We start from the raw sequence: 24,327 nt of genomic DNA, 5'->3' as shown, positions 1-24,327 counted from the left end.
AGCTGGTCTTGCACAACCTGTGGAAGTGTACTACATATATCCCGAAAATATAAGACAACGTGTATCAAATAATTTAATGAAAACTGGAAAGTCTTTTATGGACCAGGAAAATAAATGTCTGACATGCAGAAATTTGTTCGTTTTCTTTTTAAGTATGCAAAGGTCATGAGATCATATTTCCAGGGGAGCTACTTTTTATCGAAGCTGTTGAATATTAAATGACTTCTGAGTAACATGGGAATTAGTACCATTGATGCTTGGGTTTTAACAAACTTGCTGTACTTTTAGGAACGAGAGAAAAAGCTCTCCTTTCTTCAAACATGGTACAAGGGAAAATACAGCAACCAGCCTAAGCCATGCCAGGCAGTAGTTTCTTCCCAACTGAACTAACTGCTTGGCTTCAAGCCCTGAATGAAGGACTTGATGCTTGTAAGTGCTGACACAGACTTAAAAGTTGCAAGTTACATTCTTATTTACTTCTTTCCTAACCGAGAAGCCATGCTGTTGAGTGGATTATACTCAGACATTCACCTGAGAAAGCAAGAGAATATTCATTCTGAGGCAGCAGCATCCAATCAGGAACTGCCCTGCTGTCCCTTACCCTCAGATTTCAAGTGTGTCACTAGTGTTGATACAGAGCCCTGCATTGAGAGGGTCATTGTTGGCATGATGGGGCTGCTGCTCCCAAGTGTCCACAAAATAGCCTAGAATTCATAGTCCTTCTGCAGTTTCAGAGCAAGACTGGTTGCTGAAAAATGTGAGGACTTGTTGAAATAACTGCATCAGTCCCAGTGCTTAAGTCTCTTCAATCTCAAACTGATTTAGACCTTCTGACTCAAAGGGTGGGGTGAAACACAGTGTCACTGACATTGAAACAGCATTTTATCTTTCTGATGTAGTGCAGTTTATAACCTGTCCTTTCTCTTTAAAACCACATCCCAAGTTATAGACCATTTATATAATTTTATTCATCACATTCTAGGAGAGTGGTTTATATCCATTGTTAACAGAAACAAATGAAATAATCAGATCTGATTCTCCATAGCCTAGTTTTTGAAGGAAAAAGAAAGAAGGAAAAAAGTAATGTAAAATAACATTACCACTCTTGCAAACACCTTGCAGCTTGTGTCAAGTGGCATAATCTCACTATAGCAAATTATCAGAGATCCTAAGGTGCAGAGGAGCAAGTTTTACACTTTTAACAAGTGAGATTTTGGAAAGTCAGTCACCCTAGGTGGTTTTGCATAAAATTATCTCCTTCTGGTTGCACAGAAAACCAGACTGTGCTTCTCATCACTCTACCTCCAGCTGCAGCCGAGCTCTGTGTTAGCACCTGCCTCCAGCCTTCTTCATTTCCTTCACAGTTACTCTCTTCACAAAGAGTCCAACAACATGGAGCCCTCATATCAGTCTTCGTTTCAAACAACCTCACTTTAACTTCTGGGCCCAGATTTTCTTCTCCTTTTGCTGTGTTTTGCAGCAAAAATAAGTGTACTAGCCCTCATTTAAGTGTGCTTTGTAGCCCAGAGACTGCTCTTTTCTACTTTGTAATCTGAAAGACTAGCTAAACACAATGATATCAAACTATATTCTTGAAGTGATTCTGTTTAGAGCAGACTCTGCATGTTTTGTGCCCTAAGCAGACAGCTCTGCTCAGTGTGTTTGTGTGGAGCTGACCAACAGTTTGTGCCAGTTTACTATTCTTTTCCTTAGATCCACTTTGTCAAGCCAGATATAAGCTTCCCCAATCAGTGTCTTTTTCATAAATTTCCCTCCATTGGAGACAAGCAGAATCTGTGAAAATAATAATAATAATCATCATCATCATAATCATCATCCTCATAATCATCATCATCATCCATGTTCACAGTAACATAATACTAGCAATACATGAAAGATTCAGGAATGTTGAGCTCAAATATGCTATGCACAGAAAAGAAACATTGACCATCACTTTTTAGAGTCACCTTTCCCTTCACAGAAAGCCCTGTGAAAATTGAATCTTCTCCTGCTTCTGTTTCCTTATTATGGGATGCAGCAATTAGAAGATTACAATCTTGAATGCTAATGAGCAATTTGTTCACCTGCTGGTTACCAAAGATGAGCATAAGGTCAAGTTTTAAGTGACAAGATAAAGCTTTGTACAAGTGAAGTAGCAGCTCTTGTTAAGTCTGTGGAAGTCTGACGCCGACTGGATGTACAAGGCTTTCTATGAAATGTTGTCCAACCACATATTTTCCAGCTAAAGAAGCTCATGCCATGGAAACAAAACACTTTTCTGAAGGGCTTTTCTCATTCTGTGGATCTATAGGTTCTGTATGCATGTTTCTAAGAAAGTGAATTTGATAATATGTATAATTCATGGCATGAGTCATAGTCACATATTCAGAAAAATTGTAGCATTTCTTAATTCTTAAGTAAATTAACAAGCACAATGTGAAGGAATTTTTTTTGTTTGTTTTTTTTACTTTTTAAAAAAAACTTCTAAGTTTTTCAAAAAGCAAATTCCTAAATTTTTCAGAAAGAGAAAGAAATAATGAAGATTTGCATCTCCATAACAGCATTAGCAGCAGGTTTGTAATATTCAGTTACTGAGCAGATCTCAACAAGCAACAAGCAAGGGAAGTAACTGAAAACAGGAGGAGGCTGTCACTCTCCATGTGAACCAGCAAGAGAGAAAAATGAACATTTTGTTACTTGGTTTCAAAGATCTATGCTAGAAGAAAAATGACAGAACACAAAGGTTTTGTACTCCACTGAAACCACATGACAGTAGAAATGTAACAGGTCCGTAGAAGAACTAGAATTTCCTGTAATCAAGAACTTCACCATTTTCAAAAAGTTTTCATTCTGATTTGGAGAGCAATGTAAAAAATGCAAACTTTACATTACAAATAAAGTTTAAAATAAATTTTAAAAGGGAAGAAATTTGCAACTCTTTTTCTGAGTAGGCTTCCTACTTCCTTGTCCACTTTTGATATCATCTGGCAACCTGGACAGTTTAGATACCTAATGGCTACTAGTCAAAATGTTTGAGAAGGGAAAACTCTTAGGCACTGAACTAATAGGAAAGTCCATTCATCAGAAAACATGTCCTTGAGGAAAATAGGCAGTCTGCTCCTCTGCTGATGGCTTTCTAGATCCCTAGTTTTGGTGTTTGCTGAAGAAGGGACTGCCCAGAAGATGGAAAGCCAAACAAGAACATGTGTGAAATTCGTTCTTCTGGGTTTTTCTGATTAGCTTTGCATAGGACATTATGTATTTCTAATTGCAGTGAGCCAGGAGCCTGAAGCTTAGTGCTTTCCAGAAGGGTCTCAGGTGAGTTGCCAAGTAACAGGAAAATCAGAGAAGCGAGGAAAAAAACTGCCAGGGGCTGAGGAAAGTGCCTGTCTGAAAACTGTCAAAATGTTTTCCACAGAATGTTTTCATTCCGAGAGAATTAACAGTTTTGGGACTGAAAAATTATCCAATTTTTCATTAGTTCTGTATTTGATCCTTCTCCCTACTCCTCCCAGATGGAACCCTAGGATCTATCTTTCTAGTTTTTCTGTCTCTTATCCTTGTTTCCTTTGTGTACCAGGCCTTAAATTCCAGTCTTGTTCTGGATCAGCTCATCTTAGTTTCTAAACCTGAGGGGTTTTGTTTCTTATTTATTCCCAGTACTCTGTGCCAGACAATTAAAGCTTTTCTTAATTTTGGGGTTTTTTCTTTTTTCTTTTTCCTCAACAGCTTATGGCTGTTTTAATGGCAAATATTCACAGCTCTTGCTGCTGATTTTTAGTCTGCAGTCCCTTGTCTTAGTTTCTGCCTCTGGTTGGTTCTCATCGCTCTTTACATTGTACCTTTCATTATTATCACATTTGACCTCATCTTACTCCCTCTCTCTGATCTTATTTTCTCCCATCATCTTCCAGTTCCATTTTTGTTCTGTAAATTCTGGGTTGTTTAATTTCCCTCTCCCCTAAATCTCTTTGGAGTGTGTTCATCTCTTTGACCCTAAATGTTCATCACTCAAATTCAGCATTCAAATCATCCAGGTTCATGCTTTGTCATAGGAACAAATAGAATGTTGAGCTTGAAGAGCACATAAAAACTGATGCACTGAGTCAGATTAAAGCTCTCTCCAGAAAAAAATATTTTGCTTGCAAAAGTGCAGAGGGCAGTGTATAAGGCAGCATATAAGGAAAAAGCCATTAAGTAGTTACACTCACTCACAATACCTACTAATGTCTGTGGACTATCCTGACTCATAGGCAGTAAGTTTGTATTTAACAGAATTTGATGTCTTTCATCTGTAAATTTCTCCTATAATTTTCTCCAGGTACTTTTTCTTTGAAATTATTTAGCACTTTCTATATATAAAGGCAATACATTTTACAGCTCAAACTCCAATTCTCATGAAGCAGAAACACTTTTTCTTTGTTTTAAACTTTTTTCTTGGTACTTTTACAGGATATTTTATGGATTTCATTCTCATTCTTAGCTCTGGTGTACAGCATTAGCACATATAATGCTGAATTCATAGAATTTTAGAATATATTGAGTTTAAAGACATCAATCAGGATCATTGAATCAAACTCTTGTCCTTGTGCAGGGCACCACAATAATTGCACCATGTGCCTGAGAGTGTTGTTCAAATGTTTCTTGAACTCTGTCAGGCTTGGTGCCATGACCACTTCCCTGGGTAACCTGTTCCAGTGCCCAGCCACCTTCTGGGTGAAAAATTTCTCCTGATGTACAACCTAAACCTCCCTGATTCTGCTTCAGGCCATTCCCTTGAGTCCTGCCATTGGTGACAGCAGTGAACAGATCAGTGCCTGCCCTTCTGCCTCCCCTCAGGAGTGTGTTGAAGAACACAACGAAGTCTCCCCTCAGTCTCCTCTTGTCTTTATATCACAGAGCTCCAGAGGAAATCTTTTCAAGTCTCAGGCTAACTGTTCTTATGGATATGTCACTCACTACCTTCCTCCTCAAAACCTCATAGATTATTTTTCCATAGGACTCTGTGAATTCTTCTTTACTCTTTACCCTTTATGATTTCCTCTTCAAACTCCCACTAGAAGCAAATTTTTACAGGAGCTCTTAAACTTTGGCAAGACTTTATTGATTACTTTGGCTTTTCCCAGAAAATGTCAATTCTTAAATAGCCTTTTCTTTAGTCTATTGAAACAGTAAGATGTTAGGACACCTTAACACAGGAAAAACAGTATCTGTTTTTTAGGGGGTCTTGTTTTGTAAGTAACATCCATTTGCAATATTAATGATACAAGCAATAAGCATAATGTTGGCACTTAGATAATCCAGACTAACTTTAGTCACCACAATGTACCCATCTTATTCAGGTTGGTCTGACAGATTTAAAGGTTCATTAACTGGATGCTGATATGCCCAACAATGCCTTCCACTGACTTTTAAGGTTGGCATACAGATACCTCTTGAATTGCTTATCCCTCTCCACTGACCGGGGGAAGTCTGAATATATGGTTTATACTTGTTATCTCCTAATGTAAAAATATATGAAGGTAGAGAAACTGAACCCAACCTGTCTAAAAAAAACCCAAGTCCGGCCATATGACCAAACCTGTCTGAGCAACTAAAACACAGGAGAGGGACCAGTTTCATGCATGATTTGATGTGTCACAGACTGACAAAAAGTCAGCTCCATAACAAATGTACCAGAGACTATCTGGCTTGGCATAATCATTAATTATCAGCATCTGAGATTATGACTATTGTGTCAAATTCTAGGTACCACAACTTCTAAAGAAGTTGGAGAAATTGAGAGAATGATAAAATGATTAAGCGTTTAGGCAAAAAGACATAACAAAGAAATTAGGTTGACTCAGCCTGGAAAATAGAGAGGGGAGGTAAGATAACAGCCTTTCACTGTAAACCCTATTTTTTTTTAACTAAAAAGAAGGCAAATCAGTTTTCCTCTGTACTTTGTGAGGATACTTAAGGATAAGTGAGCTTAATTTAAAAATATTACATATTTGATTTTGATATTGCACTAAACTTTCTAAATACATAGAAAAGTATTCTTGGAAGGCATGTATAACTCCCTTCTCTGGGGGATTTTAAGAACAGATCAAGTCTAAAATTTTCAGGCCTGATCTATAAATACCCTTCCTCAGTGTGTCGTGATGGAGTAATCCATCTTTTAATGTCTCCTCTAGCCTGATATTTTCGTTATTATATAACTGTGTTAATTTATTTGTAGTTTTCTCTTTTCAGCAAACAGCTGAGGTAGTAGATTGAGCTCAAATGCCCATAACACTGCATAGACAACATCAAAAATTAGGATTTAATAAAATGCAGAATTACCTGAAGGGAATGCCCAGCAGGACTCAAGCTAAATCTAAATGTTTCATTGAACGAAGGCTCTCGGTCATGCCTGCATACCCTGGTTTTCTTCTTAATTACTCTCTTTTGGGTAGAGATATTGACAACATACAGCTTCACATACAGGTCTGGGGAAGAATAGTTCAATGAGTTAAATAAAGAAGCTTTTAAATAATCTTTGTTGTTAATGATTTCAGCAGAGGGGAATTTTTGTGAAAAAATTTTACAAAGTCACATTCTGTTCTCATTCATATGGTGTAAAATGTGAATCCCACATCCCATCCCACTAAATCCAAAGGAATTACTTTGTTTATAATACTGTCATTAAATGAAAAAATACATTTATATCCTTATCTATGTATGAAAATATCATTATGAACATGATATTTTTGTTTTTAAAAAGCCTTTTCACAAAAATACAATCCTCTACTAGTTATACCTGTTCTTTGATATCCTAAGGATTTATAATTTTTATTAAAGTTAAAAATTAATTAATTATTTAAAATAAAAAGTAAACTAAAAAGAATATTAACTTCTGACAGTTAATTTGCTTCTACAAAATGTTTTTACTTTCATTAAATTTGTTCATAGGAGAAAATAAGTACTTCAAAAAGAATCCTGTAGAATATGTCAGCCTGGCTAAGAAGTAATTTTCTTTTCCATTTTAGTGATGATGTTAAATGACTTGAGATACTTAATGTTTTCAAAGTATCATGAAGCTGTTTTCTTAGTCATACCTGGAAGATGATCTGGAGATTTAAATTTGTATGTGATATTCCTGCACTGAAGGATTTCTACGATCAGTTGTTCTCCATCTGTCTTCATTTCCTTCTTTAATGCAATCTTGATTTCACCCATAACTTGTGTTTTACCTGGAAAAACAGAAAAAGCAACCCTCATTAATATGAAAGGAAACCAAATGTATCTTTCTAACTTGGAAAGAAGTAAAATTTTATGGGTCTTTTCTGTTTTGTTTTGGCTTTTTTGTTTGTTTGTTTGTTTTTGTTTTATTTTTGTTTGCTTACTTTAGTTTTGGTTTTTGGGTTTTTTTGGCTTTTTTTTTCCTTATAGTTTTTATAGCTATACTTATAGCTCATACATAGTTTTAAGTCAGGAATGTAAGGAAAATTTATAGCTTGGATGAGCAAATTGTAGGCACATACCATACACTTGTATAACTAGATTATATGCTTCAAAATGTATTTGCCTCAGCGGAACTTTTTTCCCAAGAATAGAAATTTCTCTAGGACTTATTACAAGTCACATAACAGTCACTGCAATTCACCTTTCCAGAAACATTTACTACAAGACTCTGAAGTTATCTCATTTAAAAAAGAAAAAAAAAAAGCAAGAAAAGAAGAAAGAGAACTTTCAATAGAGTGTTAAAAGTGAGATATTCAAAGGCAATGAAGTAAGGCTGGTGAAGTCAGCATTTTATTTCACCTTCCTATATACATGGAGCAATATCATTCACACAGTTTAAAGGGAAGGGCTTAGAGTGACCTTTAAAATTAAAGGTAATTTCTCTGCTTATGTGGGTAGAAATACAGGGCCATTATTTCTACATTTTATGAATTTCTCTCTAAATCAGTTCAGAGATGGAGAGAAGGCACAGAAGGAAATGTAGACAAAGCTCTTTTGCCTTTCCTCTGCCTGTCCTCCCACAAGCCTTTACAGAAGCCAGGCAGAGAGGAGCAAGGCTGCATCTCCTAAGTGCGTAGGGGGGTGGGAGCAGAGCATCCCCAGCTCAATTCTCTCCACACTAACATCATCTCATAGTGGGGGTTGTGCTTCTAAATCTATTGTCCCACTACTGAAAATATTATTTCACCTTTCTCTTCACTTTAGACATTATTTCAAAAGAAATCAACCCATAAAGCAGCTGGGATTTTTTATTACGTAGTTTCTGGTGCCAGCAGGCTTTAACACTTTACTGGACGTTCGAGAACCTTGTGCTATGGTGTTGTAAGGTGCAAAGGAACTCTGCAGAATGAATACAATTATGCTACATCTGGAAGAGGTTCTCAATTAAAGAGTGTTAAGTTGCATGTGGCATGTAAAGATTACTTCTTGTATCACAAATGTATAATCAAATTTGAATAACACCCTCTAAAAATGAGAGCTTCTCTTTCACAGATGCCAATTCTATCTTTTTTGTACTTAAAATAGTTTAAGGGATCATGAGTAAAAGTGTAATAACAAATAATCACAGCTTCAAACTGACCCCAACTCTCCTCACAAACCAAAGCTAGAATTTAATTTAGTTACAGTCCCTAATAAATTTGTAATTCAGCTTCAGCTGAGCCAGCACTTCTATTGTTTCTAAGGTGTGAGAGGATTCATTACGAGGCAAGTGATTCTTTCACAATATTTAATAATCAAAAAAACATTCCTATAGGTTTGAATATGCAGTAATATCATCTTTTCCTTCTACATGATTGTGCAAAGATAATGAAGTCTTCATTTTGTGATGCTAGCAGAAGAGATCATTTATATCTGGGATCAAAGAAGGAATGGCCAACAATATCCCTGTTATTGTTCATTACATCCCTGTTGTTTTAATGCCCTTTCCCTGAAAAAGGTTGAGTTTCCATTGGGCCCATCTTGGTTTAACTATGGATTTTGAATTACTTGAAAGAGGTACAAGACAAAATTATAATGCCTTCTTTTCTTTGTAAATAAAATTCTCAAACCATGGATGAAGACATGACACACCTCAAAGGTGTTTAAATCTGAATTTCTGATCAGTATTGGTTCTCGCACTGACTCCCAGAAACATGAAAAAAAGTCCAGCATGAAAAGTTGTAGGACAAACATAATATTAGTTTCAGGCAATTTTTAGTTAATCACAGGCTGCTCTGGAAAATGTACTTGGCTTATTTTCTTTATTCCCTCTCTGTCCTTTAAGCTCTATTTGCATTAGTTGTTAGGACCTCATCTTGATTGCCTTAGTGCCTCCTTTTTCATTTAGGTGTGCATTAGGCTTAAGATGAGATGAGGTGGTTTGGATGCCACTTGTGATGTTGTGAACCAGAAAAAAGGACATGTCCTTCCATCAAGTTATATTTAAATATTCCAACACTATTTCTCAGCATCTGGAATTTTTCCATGGACTATTCTATATTGCCAGATACTCTCTAGGACAAACAATCCTGCTTCACCATTTAAACATTGTGGGGAAAACAATGATCTACAGCTGCAAACACATGAAAGATAATAGCGTTATTGTGCTTCCATACTAATTTTCATTTCTCCCACAGCATGAGTGAAGGAGCCTTAACACCGGGATTATGAAACATTGCACTAAAATAAATCACCACTTCAGAACCCACCAGAGTTTTGTAGACTCAGAAGGGATTCCTATTCCTTCTATTGCTTAGCTTTTTCCCCTTTCTCATATATAAGTTCCATAAATCTTTCCTTTGGCGGGTGTGCATAAATAGAGCATATGTGCCTTGTTTGGAGGAGTTGATTCTTTAAATGAAAATGAGAGATACAGTGATGAAGGGAATGGTTAATAGTGAACCATCTTAGAGCTGGTGGGAGTTCATGGTGGGCTGAGATGGACATGAATGTGTCATGAATGTCATGTTTGGTGTGACAGAAATAAACTTCCTCAGGGTGTCATGGGATTGCATGCACAGAACCTCATTGCATTGGTGGGAATAAATCAAAAGATACAGCAACCAATCACAATCTTTTGCCTTCTTGTATAAGTTTAGAAAACATCAATCATAAGTGATGTGAGAATGGAACTGATTGCAGGCATTTTGATACATTGGATGGTGATAAATGCTACAATTCAACTCTGAAAAAGTGATATTGCATATCTTTTTAGGGAAGTACTAATATGGTTTCCCAAAGAAGTGAAAAACAATTTTTTAACTTGAGTAGTAACATTTCCCTCAATAAAATATTATTTTCAGATGAAAGAAGTACAAAACAGGATTATCACAGTGGCAAGGAACCATATAGTACAGCACTAAAAAATTACTGTCTAATTTAGCTTAGGAAACAAGGAGTGAAAAAGAGATGTTCTACAACCATATACTAGAGTAAAACTTGAAAAATATTAGAGATATTTAAGCTGAATTAGTGTGATATTTTACCTGTTTCATATGTATCAAACACACACTTACTGATATACCTCAAGAGGACATGCACCGTATCGTGTTCACCTTTGCAACATGCTAACTGTAGGCAACCAATTCTTAAATATATCTATATCCATACAAAGGATTAAAAACATTCATACTTTTTTTTTTTTTTAATGATTACACCCCTCTTTTTAGGGGACCATATTTATTAGTAATTCATTAACAATTAAAAGTAGGTGGTTACTGACTAAATTGCTAAAAGGTATTTGAGAAGTCAAGGAGTTTAAATTTGCTGTGGTGATGGCAACACCAAAGCTGTTGTTCTAGTCCTAGAACTGTCACACTCTACATTGTGAAAGGTTAATTAGTTTTGCTATTAGTTTTAATTGACTGTTGTTGTAAATCACAAGATGTGTCATCTGCACTGTTGTTGTCAATTCCAGAGATTAAGAAGTATGGATTGTGTTCCCATTCCTTTTTATCAAATGACTGCTGTCAGACAGAATTATCCAAGACAGAAATAAGTAGCTGCCTCCCATCATTCTGTGTTATCAAGGTTAATTCATCAATGCATTAAATGAGCAAGTAAATCTCACTGCAGAATGGCAGGAATTTTATTCAGTTCATTTGTCGAAATGTAAAGTTCTGAGATAATTTGCACTTTTACCTTAGAATAAGTTGAATTGCTTCCTGATGTTGACTATGTATTTTCACGTAGATGGATAATGTATGAGTAGGTTAAACTTGGAAATTAAAATAAGAGATGCCTAAATGCTGCTACTTGATAAACATCATACTTGAGTAATTTCCTGAGTGGATGCCAGATGGCCAGAAAACAGAATCAGGAAAATACATAAACTGACATTTTGTTTTATAATTGTGTATAAATTGGTATGGGCTCTCCTGTTCCAGAAGAGTGACTTGGGGGGTACTAGATCAGGGGAATTAAAAAAAAAAAACAAAAAAAACCAACCAAATATTTCCCAGCATTCTTCTTTTCAAATGAAGCTTATAGATGAAATTATGGTTTACAAAATAAGTAGGAAATGCTCTTCTGGAGCTTCAGGAATGAGGCACTTTATGGTGAAAGATTTTAAATCAGAGGAAGATCTTTCTAAATAGCTCTCAGTGATATTGGCCTACTGAAGAGATGCATAATCTTCTTAGGTCTTTATCTGTTTTGACACACTGAGAGATTAAATTAATGTACCTCTGAGGGCTCTGTACAGTGTTTATTGATAGAATAAAGGAATTTTTTGGATGCACTTTACTACTGTTTGTCTCATAGGTATTTAATGATGGACTTGGATAGTTATCCTTAACATGGTGTAATGAGAAATAATATATTCCAGAATAAAACAAATCAAATACTCCTAGGTAGCTGTATTTCTCAAATAACCAAAGTCTTGTATTCAGCTATGTTAGGATATGTTTGTAATGTTTAGAGTTAGAAGATACAGTAGCATGTCATAAAATCTAAGTAATCTGAGATTCCAATCCATGTCTCGATAACTTGAATTGGAAAAAAGGACAACATTACAGCTTTAAAATATGGGACATGATTAAAGACAACACAAAAGAAAGATGGGTTTTGTCACAAGACTGATGTTCCTTAGTAGCTTTCTGATCTCAGATTTCATCTCTCAGAAATGGAGTTAATAGCATCTCTTAGAGTTGTTTGGGTTCAGTAACTGAGACTGCGTTTTCTGTGAAGAGACGGACTTTGATTGTGTAAACACAGACAGGACTTTGGAGTGTGATCCCAGGAGAAAACACAAAGTCTAGGAAGGCTGATGAGGACCTTGCCACTGTCAAGAATGTCTCCACAGTAACCCATGAAGCTTGTACAGACATAATTTTCTGTCTAACACAGAGCTGTTCTACCAAGAAACATGTTTCTGCTGGATTCCTTATACTCTATTTTAAGAATCAGATGTTCATCCTCCAGCAGACAGCTGTGCTTCAGAAAAACAAGATAACATGATCTTATTGCAATAAATAATTCAGTATTACTGCAAATAGTAGGCTATAACTAGTATATATATAGTATATACATTTCAGTATTAGAGCTAAACAACTCCAGCTGAAGGTAAAGCAAAAGTATTCAGTATAATTTTAAACATACTTATATCAAGAAGTTAAAATGCCAGCCAAAACCTTCCAGTCTTTTTTTAAGAAAATATTTCTCTCTCTCTCTCTCTCTTTTTTTTTTTTTTTACCATCACACAAGTTACTTGCAGTACCAGCTGTTTGTATTCATGCCTTTTTAACCTTTATAAACAGGGCTTCTCAATGTTTACAGGCTCCACCACTTTCTGTCCTTATGATTTTTTTTTTATTTCCTTCTTTTTGTCTTTTACCTTTTGCACACATATTCCCTTTTTTTAATGAAAATTGCCACAATTTTCTCTTGTAGGCTGGTTTTATATTCTTTTTTTTTTTCTGCAGTAAGAAAAATCAGACATCTAATACAGTTTTAACTACTACTTTCTCCTGTCTCACAGTGCTTTAAATACATTTTGGGATTACTACGATGGGTCTGTCTCAACAAATATGAGGTTGAATATGTTCTGAAATTCCTTGCTCCTCTCACAGCTGCTCACTCAGTTTGCTCTTCACAGTGCAATCAACAGCTCATGGGACAAACTGAAGCTCAGAGGAAGGTTGTATTTATCTACATCTCCTCTGAAAAGGAACTCCAGCTGCTAAGGTCCCTAATATGTGTTCAGAGTTTTCTCTAATCTGCCTGTGGAAAGGCTATGTGCTGTTATAAAAGAAGGGCTGGGTGTTTTTATGAATTATTCTGTCCCTTTACCTGGCACAGGCAGGGACACTGTGTGCAGGCAGCCATTCTCCTCTGAGACAGCAAACTCAGCTCCACTCCTGATAAACGGCTCCCTCTGGGAACAGGGATGCTCTGTGCTGGGAGCAGACAGGAACCCAAGGAGCTCCTCTCTTTGTTCCTTCCCTCTCTTTACCTTGCACTGTGCACTGCTGAGGACAGGCTGTATATTATGAGATGAGCAAAGAAGGTCTTTCATTAATATCTCCCAGTGCCCTCGGATGAGATGCACATGCAATTGTGTAATGGGGGAGAGGAGCAGAACTCAGGATCTTTGCTTGCAGTAAACACAATTTACAATTTTGTGGGCACTGAGGGTGGCTGACTTTGAGGCTCAGGCATATGAACAAGCTGACAGGTTTATATTGTGACTCTCAGACCTAGCAGGCTACTGCTGAGAGAAATTTAAATATACTTGTGCAGAAAAATAGCCTGTATGTCCCAAATCCTTATTTTAAGTAAAAACCCTGTTGTATGAAATATATTTTGAAAACAGAGAAAGTCTTTTGCCTATTGAGATGTGGAATATTTTCCAGAAAAAATATAAGCTCTGTTCCATATATTGGTCATTCTATGTGTGCCCCTATTTCATAGGTTTTATTCATCATTTTGAAAGAAAAATGCAAAACAAAACAAAACAAAACAAAAAATTAAATGAAACCAAAACTCACTTCTGACTATACATTGATACCATATGTAAAAATTCTTGATCTGAAGTAATGTGGTGTGTGGGAAAATAACACTGATACTTTGCAATATGCTCAAATATGAAAAATAAAGACGTACCAATCAACTTTCAACCAGGTTTATTTCTGTTGTGTGACTTTCCAAAATGTTGTAGGAAAAGAGAAGTGGTGGGAAGAATATGATGAAGGAATAATGTTAGAGGAGGTGAATCTGATGAAAGAGTTTCATTAGTATCAGAAGCTGCCCAAGGCAGTAACCTAAATGACAGCATAGGGGATGAGAAGATTCTCCAGTAAGATTTTTTCCCAATAATATAGCCAGACTTGTCTCTGTACCATAGAGATGTTTGGAATAAATGGAGGGAAAATAATGAGACCTGTAAATATCAAATTTAGGTGATCAGAGATTACTCCACAGGTTAATTTCAACAACAAAGATGAACACAGGATACCTGTGTGCATTTGCCTGGTAGTAACTAGAGAGAGAAAGAAAATGAAGTGAGGGAAGTCAAGATATTTGCACAACTCATAGTACATCCTAGATTATCTCTTATTTATGTCTTCCCCTTCTGTGGAAGGGAATTCTTGTGTTCTAAACTGATAATTCTATCAACAAGCTTTCTGCACTTCAAAGACCAGATTTCTCAAAAATTTATTTCTGATTTAAAATTACAAACTAATGACAGGGTTAATCATAAGGAAACGTTTATGTCTAAGGCAAACTCCCTGAATTTTGTAAGTAGTAGGGATAATACCTTTTTAAGCTTTTGTTTTTTGGATAGATAAACACCTTTGGAGGTAATGTCTGCATTTTTTTAAAGTGTTAGTGGAGAGGCAAGTTAATGGCTTTCATTCAGAAAACAGCTTTTTAGCCAATGAAACTAGGCTAAAAATATCAAAATAAAAATTTACAGCTCCATAGTTTTCCATAACTTCAGAGAAAGCTACAACTTGAGAGAAAGCTAAAACGATAGTTGAAATTATTCTTGTGATTTTAATTGAACTCCAAAGATAGGTGCAGCCTGAATCTGAAAGGGGAAACTATGAAATCTCAGAAGGAAAAACTCTCTTCAACCACCTTTGCTCCCTTTCATCCTCACCATAAATCACTGCCCAAGTCCAAATATCTATTCATAGTCTTCACAATTTTAGCATCTTACATAATGAGACATATCAGAGGCTGCAGATTCAGTTGCATAAAAGATGGCTTGCCACAGCACATCTGAAATTTTGATCATGAAAAGCACACTTTGCCCTGCCTTTTTGTATAAAAAAACTTCATACGGGGAGAAGAAGAAAATTAATTCATTACATACAGAGCAACATGAATCTTGACTATTTAAGCTTATTCTACTGCAGATTTACCAAGGAGAAAATGTTTTGCTAAAGGGAGAAAAAAAATTGCAAACTGCCTGCAGAAGTCTGAATTTGACATAACAACAGTTCAGTTAAGTATTTGCACAATGCTACAATAATCTTTGTGTAACACAGCACAAATAATTTATTAAAGTAGGATGACTGAGTCTGCACTTTTTCCCCATGTCAGTATGAGAACACAAAATGGGTCTCACCTATACAAAAACAGGGAGAAATTTCCTAGATTTGCTTAGGTTCTCAATAAAAAATGACAGATTTTAAGCTACTTTTCCTCTGTCATGGTAAAGACATTTTTAATCTTTTTTAGTTTTGATATGCAAGATTTTGAAAGTTCAACAATACAGCCTGAAATCATAAAATCCCTTCTGAGACAGCCTTCACTTTCTGTGTCAAAATAATGAAAAATTTTACACCTTCTCAGTCTGAATTTACATATGAAGATTGAATATCACAACAGATTTATTTATTCATTGTGTCTACTTGATTTTGAGAAATTAGACATTCTGGCTTGAAATGCTGGAAATGCTAGGAAATGGATTAAAGTCCATTTGTCTTATATTAAAATATGTTGAAAGTATAATAGAAATAAGCACTTTAAGGGGAGAAAAATTAGTCACATGTATGGTAGCAAGAGATAATGGAAAATGTCCTTAAAGATATAATAAATAGGATCAGATAATTATAAATATAATTCAGAAGTCTTATGTAGCATAATATCAGGAGATGTAAGACTAGGTTACCAAGTAGGTTTTGCATTTATTGTATTTACTTTTGGTAATCCAAAGAGAGACAAATAATTTGAACAGAATATTTTGTACTTGGGATATAAACAAATATTCACCAACCTAAATTAAAATACATGGAGTGCTTAGAAGTTGTTGTAAGAACAATGTCTTTCCTAAAAAAAAAAAAAAAAACCAGCTAAAAATGAAAACAGCTAAACCAAAATGCCTGCAGGTTGCATTTGCAAAACATAGTTTTCTGTTAGGAAACCTGCTGACCATTCAGAAGTGGGAAGAATGATATGAAAACAAAGTTTTTTATATAATGTCTACCGAACTTCTGGGTCAGGCAGAAGCAAAACCAGTCGTGTTGCATTTGAATGTAAACCTAAGAACGTGTTGCATAACAGGAACACCTAGGAAATGTCCTATTTCTTTGGCAGAGGGCTCCTTAAGCAGTGATTTTTCACTACTTGTAGTGTTTTGGACATGTAGTCTAATGAAAACAAGAAAAAACCCAAAAACTTCAAAGGCAGATGGATAATATTAGATGCATGTCTTAAGAGAATTTATTTCATTAGAAAAAATAAATAGAAAACCAGTTCAAAGGTAAAATTCTAACTTCAGGAGTAGATGTTACCTAAACATCTAATAAAGGCTTAGTTTTACTAGACAGGCTGAAGTTTTTAAAAGTGGTAATCAAACTGAAAAAAAAAAATAACACTGTTTTCTGTCTTAAAAGAGCACATAATAGTATATTTTGATATTTTCTCTTTGTCATAAAGCTGTCCTATCACAAGGATGTATACAGAGTGAAAAGGACTTGGTGTAAGAAGCACATATGATGTGGCTTCGTTTGGAGAGTGACTCATCGAACATTTACTGCACAGACAATAAGCACTGAGCCTGCACTGTTAGTGCAGTGGAACAAGCTGTTTCATTTCACAGCTTGGCCGAGTCATTTATAGCCCACAAAAAAATCACTTAACACATGGTGGCATATGTAACTTAATAAGGCTTTCTTTGAGAAGGAGGTGGAAGATGGCATTTGTATACACAAATACATCCATACACATACCAAACCTAACACAATATGTTAGCACTCTTTTGTGCTATAAACCTAGTAGGCACACTATCATGATAGCTGGAGATGAAAATTTTTGGTAAGAACAAGCCTATTCACTCCTCACATCATGATTTCCAGATTCCCCCTCAGATTTATACTGCAGCTCTGAGGCACTTTCAGTGAAATATGCTTAAAGTCTTGCTCATACCTCCCTGGAGCTACACACTGGAGAGCACAGCCGTGTGTGCTGCACAGCTTGGGTACCAGAGCAAAAGCTTCTGCACTGACTGTTCATGTGGAAGACAGGTATGCTCTTATATTAAAAGATTTCCTTTTGCCTACTTTAAATTTCCTGGTGCAGTGGTAGCAGCTCACTGTTGAGATGCTCTTTCTCTTGCATTAAATAAGAATGATTACTGAAATTATTGTTGCTAATAGGACTACTAAGTGTAAGAGTATGAGATGTTGCCTATTCTGTGTGACAGTAAGAGCTGTGATAATTCTAACAAAGCTCAATGTGACTAACATAAGAAAGAAAACCAAATCTGTCTTCCAGGACCATCAGAGCATTTTGGGGCTGGCTGTAGAGAACCTAGGAAATTTTAGCATAAGAATGAATACTTGTAATCTCTACTGGGATTCTACTACCTGCATAATCTGCCCAACAGAGCAACGGAGGATGATCCTTTCCATTAATCAGGATAAATATGGAATCAGCTCAGTCAAAACTAAAAAAAAAAAAAACCTGTTAATCCAAATTAATCCAGGAGGGATGAACAGAAATGTTCTGCAGAGTATTCCATGGTATTATTCAGAGTTCTATAGTCCGTGGAGGACTGATGCTTGAAAGCAACTTACAGTAATATGGGCATAGTTCCTAGAGTTGCCAGTCTGAAGAAATATCAATTTGCCTTTCGGCTCTTGCCTGGAGTTTTCTATTAAATGCCTTTTTTTTTTTTTTCAAGTTTTTAACCTTCCACCAGAAATCTTTACAGACTAATGTACCTGCTTTTTATTGGATTGCATACTTTACATTTTCCCTCTCATTCAGCACTCAGCAGTGCTATTATTCTTTATTTCATGCAATGCTGGTTCCCTCAAGCTGCTATAACAGACATCCCGAAGTTGGTATTTCAATGCACTGTTGAACTGATGTGTATGGCTAAACTCCACAGAGATATGTTTGAATAAAAAATATATAAAAACCTAGAGCAGAAGAAAAAGTACAGGGACAGTACAGCACTTATATGCAAATCCACTCAGAGATTTGTGATGAAGACTGAAATGATAGAAAGAAAAAGGGAAAATGTGTTCCTATTTAGAGAGTTTGTGAATTGGTAAGAAACCAGTTAACTGGAATCATATATAACATAAAAAACAATGACAAAAGTCAACATTTTAAGTCTATGTTCCAGGTAGCAAAATGATGCTACAGAGGAGGTCACAATCTTCCTTAGAGGTGAAAATGGCACTGAACTTCCTTGGGAACTGGGAGAGATAGTAGAAGTGCTCTCATAAAGAAAGGTGAGCTGGGAATCATGGATTTTAGTAAAATAAAAGGGCCTAATATTCAGTCATGGGAGAATATGATAGATTGGTAGCAGAGATGCAAGGGAAAACGAATTATACTGCAAGACTGAAAATTTTCCATATGATCACCTAAAATATTTTTTCAGGACTTTTTAGAGAAACAAAAGTCAGAGACTGATTCCTTTCAGATGCTGGGACATTACCCTTACCCAGAAAAGAGGTAATCCCATCTTGGAATCTGAGAGTGTCCCAAATGAGGGGGTTTGAGGCTATGATTTCTTGGCCTTCACCTGGATTTTATATAAATTCCACCTGCAACTGGAAAACTTTACTGATTAAAGTTTTCTCAAAATGGTGTGCGCCAGAAAAGGTGAACAAGAAAACACACATATGTTGGTGTTTATATCTGTCTGGCTTAGAAACTCTGTCTACATTTTCTGAAGTCACTGAAGCGTACACCATCTATCTGTAGATAAAAAGAAACTCAACTACTTTTTAACTAATTGAAAATCCTTTTCTGCTCTGGGCAGTATGCATGCAGTGGAACTTTTATAATTATCTGAATCTTTCCAATAATGAATACAAAGGAGTATCTCATAGTGAGCTGATGCTCTGACATCTCCTGCAGATTTACTTTCTGGCAACTGAAAAAGTTTAGTCTCTTGTTTTAAGCGTTAATGCTTCATAGACTTTATGCACTGAGGCCAACCTTCATGATTTTGTCAAGAATCTCTGAGATTTTATACTGCTCTTTTGAAGATGACTGTTGAACTCCTGCTCATAATTTACATTTAAAAATTAAAGCTGTGCATATGGGAATTGAAAGTAGGGTTTTGCAAGACCTCACAAACAGAAAGTGCAGCATAGATCCTTTGCATGGCATTTAAAACTTGTCTGGTGAGTTTTGAAATGAAAAATACCTGGGACACGGAAAAGAACCCAAGCTATTACTGTTATGTACTCATTATTAATTTGCAATAAAGTATAACATTGCCTTTGCAATCATCATCCATGAATATAATACCAATACCTGAAGAAATTGCACTGGCTTTCTTTACAATTTCAATGAATTTAGCACAGAAAATAAGGTGTGGGGGGGGGTGTTAAACTAAAAACTAAGGCAGATTTAGGAAACCAGAACATATATTTTCCTGGATTTTTAACTTATTCAGAAATAATTTCACACTGTAAAAGAGAAGATGGAATAAAAATCTGATATACAGATTTATTAAACCTCCAACTCAGGTTTACATGAACTGAAGAAAGATACTTTCCTCCAAAGAGCCACCACAAGAATATTTTAAAACCCTACAGCATTGCCTTTTTAGATACCCTAAAGAGACATAATATGACTATGGAATATCTGCTTGGAATTCGATCAAACCCAAGAAAACACTGTCCCTTAGGGTAATATTCATGAAGAATGACTTGCCAAGCTGGTGCTTGCCCATGGTTAGATACCACACCAGCTGAGACACTCAGCATCACTAGAGAGAATCTTGCAAAGAACAGTAAAGTACCAGATCAAACTCCTCCTTCCTCATCACATAGAAGAACCAGTGTCAGGCTGCAATTTCAGTGCTATTTGTGAGCAATCTTATGCCCAACAAATTGTTTCTGCATCTGTCACAAAAACAAGTCCGTGATGTATATTTTCTCGCAGAATATGTCTCAATTCTAGGTCAGAAAAAAAAGCTACCAGTATTTTATACTACCAGTATAAAATCTCAGAAATAATTTTAACTTATTAAATGATTGAGGACTGAGGAAAAAAAAAGATTCAAAGACTGATTCAGTAGTTCTCATTAGCATTTGACAGTATTTAGTGGCTTGAACAGATTTTTACTGAGTTCCCAATGAAAGTAATAAATCACAGAATACATAAGCATAAAAAGCAAAGTGGAAATATGCAAATATGCAAATATTGAGGTAGAGAAATAGATTAGCTCAGGAACATTAATAAAGTCACTAAAGATCACTTCAGATTATGATCTATTGTAGGAAGAAAATGTTTTCTTAAAATCTATGAGCCAACTTTCTCAAATTCAAAGTATGGTATCTGGATTCATCATGTAAAATTGACCTGTGTTTTCTTCCATGAGAGCAGGATCAAGTTGTCCATCTGATTTGGAAAATATGACATGTTCATACTCATATGAATTTAAATGGACCTATTGATTGGTGATAGTGCTAATTATTTCTCTGTTGTGATTATCATTATGAAATACAGGATTTCATGGCCAAAGAAGCTGAAGTCCATGTTTTATCTTTCAAGTTATTTCAGCCCAATTTTACCCTCTCCTGACCACATGTACCACAAGTGTTCCCTTGCATGAGGTTTCACAAGCAAAACTTTGTGGATACACTGCTGACCTGCAAGTCTCTGAGTGCTGTTAGACTCATGTTCCACTCAGTGTTGAAGGCACGAGGTCTCTCTGTTGGTAGCTCTTCCAAAGAGAGAGAAGCTTTATTTAACAGTCAAATCTATGCATTTTACTATCTTCATGTCTGAAATTTGAGCCTATCCACACATTGTAAGTCAGGTGAGCACCAATTTAACTTCTCTAGACATTTTCATTCCTCCTTCCCAGCACAGTTTGGCTGCAGGAAAGAATGCTGACTTTTAAGTCCATGATTCTGACCAAGGACCATCATACTGATGTGGAGACTGCAAGCTTGCTACTGAAATGGCTCACAAGGCTCTAATTATCCTGTGCAAAGTACTCAGCTTCCAATTTCAAAATAAAATCCATACAATACAATTGGTAGCACAACATAAACAACCCTCTACATTAAATAGAGCTTAGCCTGAGACGCCCATCATGCTGTAAGCTAATAGTCACAATTTCCATTAAAAAATAAAAATGTTTATCTATGACCTTTTGTGATAAATACTTTCAGCAGCTTGCACTCCTTCTTCTTTGTAAAATTTTTGGGTTTATCGCTTAATAACAATGCTACTGGTAGTTAGCAAACCCCTAAAATTTAGAAAGGATAGTGGTCTGTATTATATGTTTACAATAATTATTTCCACAAAAAATATAAGTAATTATAAGTAGTACTTCAAATAAGAAAGGTGAGGCAACTGCAGTCAAATTGAGTAATGCCAACTAAATGTACATTGGTAATCTTCATAAACTATCTCAGAGAAGCATATAAAGGCAACAAGATAATGAGATTTCAAGCTTCATGCTGAATTTACTTCCTTTTTCCATGTGACATATAAGCTCCAACTAAGGAGTATTTTTTATCAAGAATGCTTCAAGAAACATAAGGCAAGTCTGCTACCCTGCTGAGTACCGTGCTTTATGATTTTGAAAGCTGTTTGTTATGCTTGGAAAACAGTCACTGGTAAAGGCAGAATTAACTCCTCTGCTGTCAAAAGACAAAACTGGTGCAACTGGCATTGACAAAAAAAAAAAAATTGCTGAGTTTTCCTCAGTGATTTACTGTAAAACCATCATCCTTTTGCTCAGAAAAAGAATGTGCAAAATAAACAAGCTGGCTTGGATTTTTTTCTGTCATTTAACAATTCTGATTTTTTAATAACCCTTTATTTACAAAAACTGTTATCAGATATTTCAGGTCTTGTTGTCATTAGGGAAAGAAAAGAATACATTAATTGTAGGCAGGGAATTGCAGCAGGGAATATCAAGCAATTACCTGGGATGAATTCAACCAGCTCAGTGGTTACGAAAAAATACTATGGAGTTTTTAATAAACAGTTGAAGCAGATTGCTGCTTTAAATTCTTTCTGATGAGATGTTCCTTAAGAAAATTATACCATCCTCAGCACCAGTCTAGCTGAAAAGGTTGTTACCTGTAACTAATCACCAAGTCTTAAAAAGTCATAAACAGGCACTGGGGCTGAAAGAGCTCTCTCCAAATTCCTGTTTATTGCTTCCCACACAGTGTCCCTGACTTTGTCTCCTGTGGCCATAATGTTTGTACAGCTGCCTAATGAGCTCGTTGGCAGAAAGGATCCTGCTCACTGTAACCTCACCCCCTCCCTGCTCCACCCCAGTGTATTGATTTTGGGTTAGTCACCTAACCTGAATCAGCACATGCCTTATGTCACCATGAAGGGTGATGAGATGGAGAGATGAGGTTCAGGGAAAGGAAAAATGGCATTTTACAGACATAATGCTAGTTTAAAGTGTGCTTTACGAAGCAATTGTAAACTGATAGAATGATTCACAGAGCAAAGGACTGCTGGAGTACTCCAGTGCAACCTAACACACACAGCGTTAACTTCCACATTAGATGAGGCTGAACAGAGTGTTTTTGTAGAGTTTTGAACCAAAACTTTATGTGTTTTTTCATAGTTGGTTTAGCTTTCTTTTTATTTTCCCTTTATTCAGTTAGAATTTCCTTTACTTCAGCTTGTGAATGTTATCTATTTCCTATTTCTGACTGCTGAGCTCTGAGAAGAGTCTGGCTTCATCTTCTTCAAACTAAGAAGCACCCAGTGGAAGGGAGGAATCCTTTTCTATGACCTGCTCCCTGCATAGTTAATTTTACAGTCCAGTTTGCAAGTAATAATGATCACAAAAACATTTTCTAAATTAATATTGTTTCAAGAAAAATTGTTGCTTTCATTGTACAAGTGACCATCTTGGAAAAAAATCTGATTTGAAGAGTGTTTTAATCTCTGTTTGGAGCATAACAGAGTAGACACTGCATTTTTGCTATGAGACTATGAAAAAAAATCTGTTGCTTTGTGGGAAAAATACATTGTCTCCAATGCCAGGACTTTCAGTATTTTTTAAAATCGCTTTGGGTACCAATTGCATATTTTCAGTTTTGCTAATTTTAAAGAAGTCTAAAGAATATTGAATCTGTTTTGTGGTCCTTGCATTTCCCAACTGTTTGAAAACAAAACTATCTTTTTATACCACATCTATTTTACTGTCAACAATAAAGAAAAGCTGCCTCAGGAAAAGAGCTTTAAATATAGCTGTGGTGCTATCAACAAGTTAGCACTTCTGCATGAAAGCAAGTCCAGTTCATTCCAGACTTTTGCTGCAGGAGATAGAAGTCAGTAGTGCCACAACATGAATGCAAGCTGAGTTTTTCATCGCTCCTTTTTTGCTAGAAGGGAGCTGGAGAGCTCAGATGCATTAGATACATCTTTCTGTCTGATAATGTATGGCTGGATGTGCTCTATAGAAGTTGAAGGTTGGTTTTATAATGCTGGGAATGAGTGTTTATGAAGTGTGCTGGACTCAGCTGAATGTGGGGTTTATCTAAAGACAGCTTAGCTCTAAGAAGTGAGCAGGTTAGCTTTTCTCTTTGGCCCAACTGTTAGGCAAAAATCAAAAGAAGGAATGTAACAGCTTGGGAACACCTCACGGCTCAAGGATACTTCAGTCCCTTGTCACTTTTCACTAGAAAAATCTAAAGAATGAAATTTATGCTTTTCCTCACTCTTATTTTGACAGACACATGCAAGATTTCCTTGTGGGCTGCCCACTCCCCAAAATTTCAGTCTGTGCTTCCAAACAGGCCCATGGTGTGGAACATTAGAATTATTTTATGCCCTCTAACAAGTTCCCACATCACCTTTATCCCTTATTCTCCATTTTCATCTTTGTTCCCCTAGGAGCTCCCAGAGTTCCTTAACTTCCACCTTCCCAGCTGGTGAAGGATACTTTTCTTCCTTCCA

General features: G+C 36.0%; 1 protein-coding gene across 1 annotated transcript in view; it reads right to left on the bottom strand.

Moving 5' to 3' along the window:
• Window positions 1–1,653: 1,653 nt before the first annotated feature.
• PCLO (piccolo presynaptic cytomatrix protein) overlaps window positions 1,654–24,327 on the bottom strand; it is a 316,529-nt gene continuing 293,855 nt past the window's right edge. Inside the window, exons 24-26 of the mRNA XM_041477704.1 lie at window positions 7,080–7,214; window positions 6,325–6,470; window positions 1,654–1,794 (exon numbers count right to left, since the gene is read on the bottom strand). Of these exons, the coding sequence (XP_041333638.1) occupies window positions 1,654–1,794; window positions 6,325–6,470; window positions 7,080–7,214 (422 nt within the window). The remainder of the gene's footprint in view (window positions 1,795–6,324; window positions 6,471–7,079; window positions 7,215–24,327) is intronic.

The sequence above is a fragment of the Pyrgilauda ruficollis genome, unplaced genomic scaffold, assembly GCF_017590135.1.
Source record: "Pyrgilauda ruficollis isolate IOZ18807 unplaced genomic scaffold, ASM1759013v1 scaffold112, whole genome shotgun sequence".
NCBI lineage: Eukaryota > Metazoa > Chordata > Aves > Passeriformes > Passeridae > Pyrgilauda > Pyrgilauda ruficollis.
This window is presented reverse-complemented; position numbering and strand designations above follow the sequence as displayed.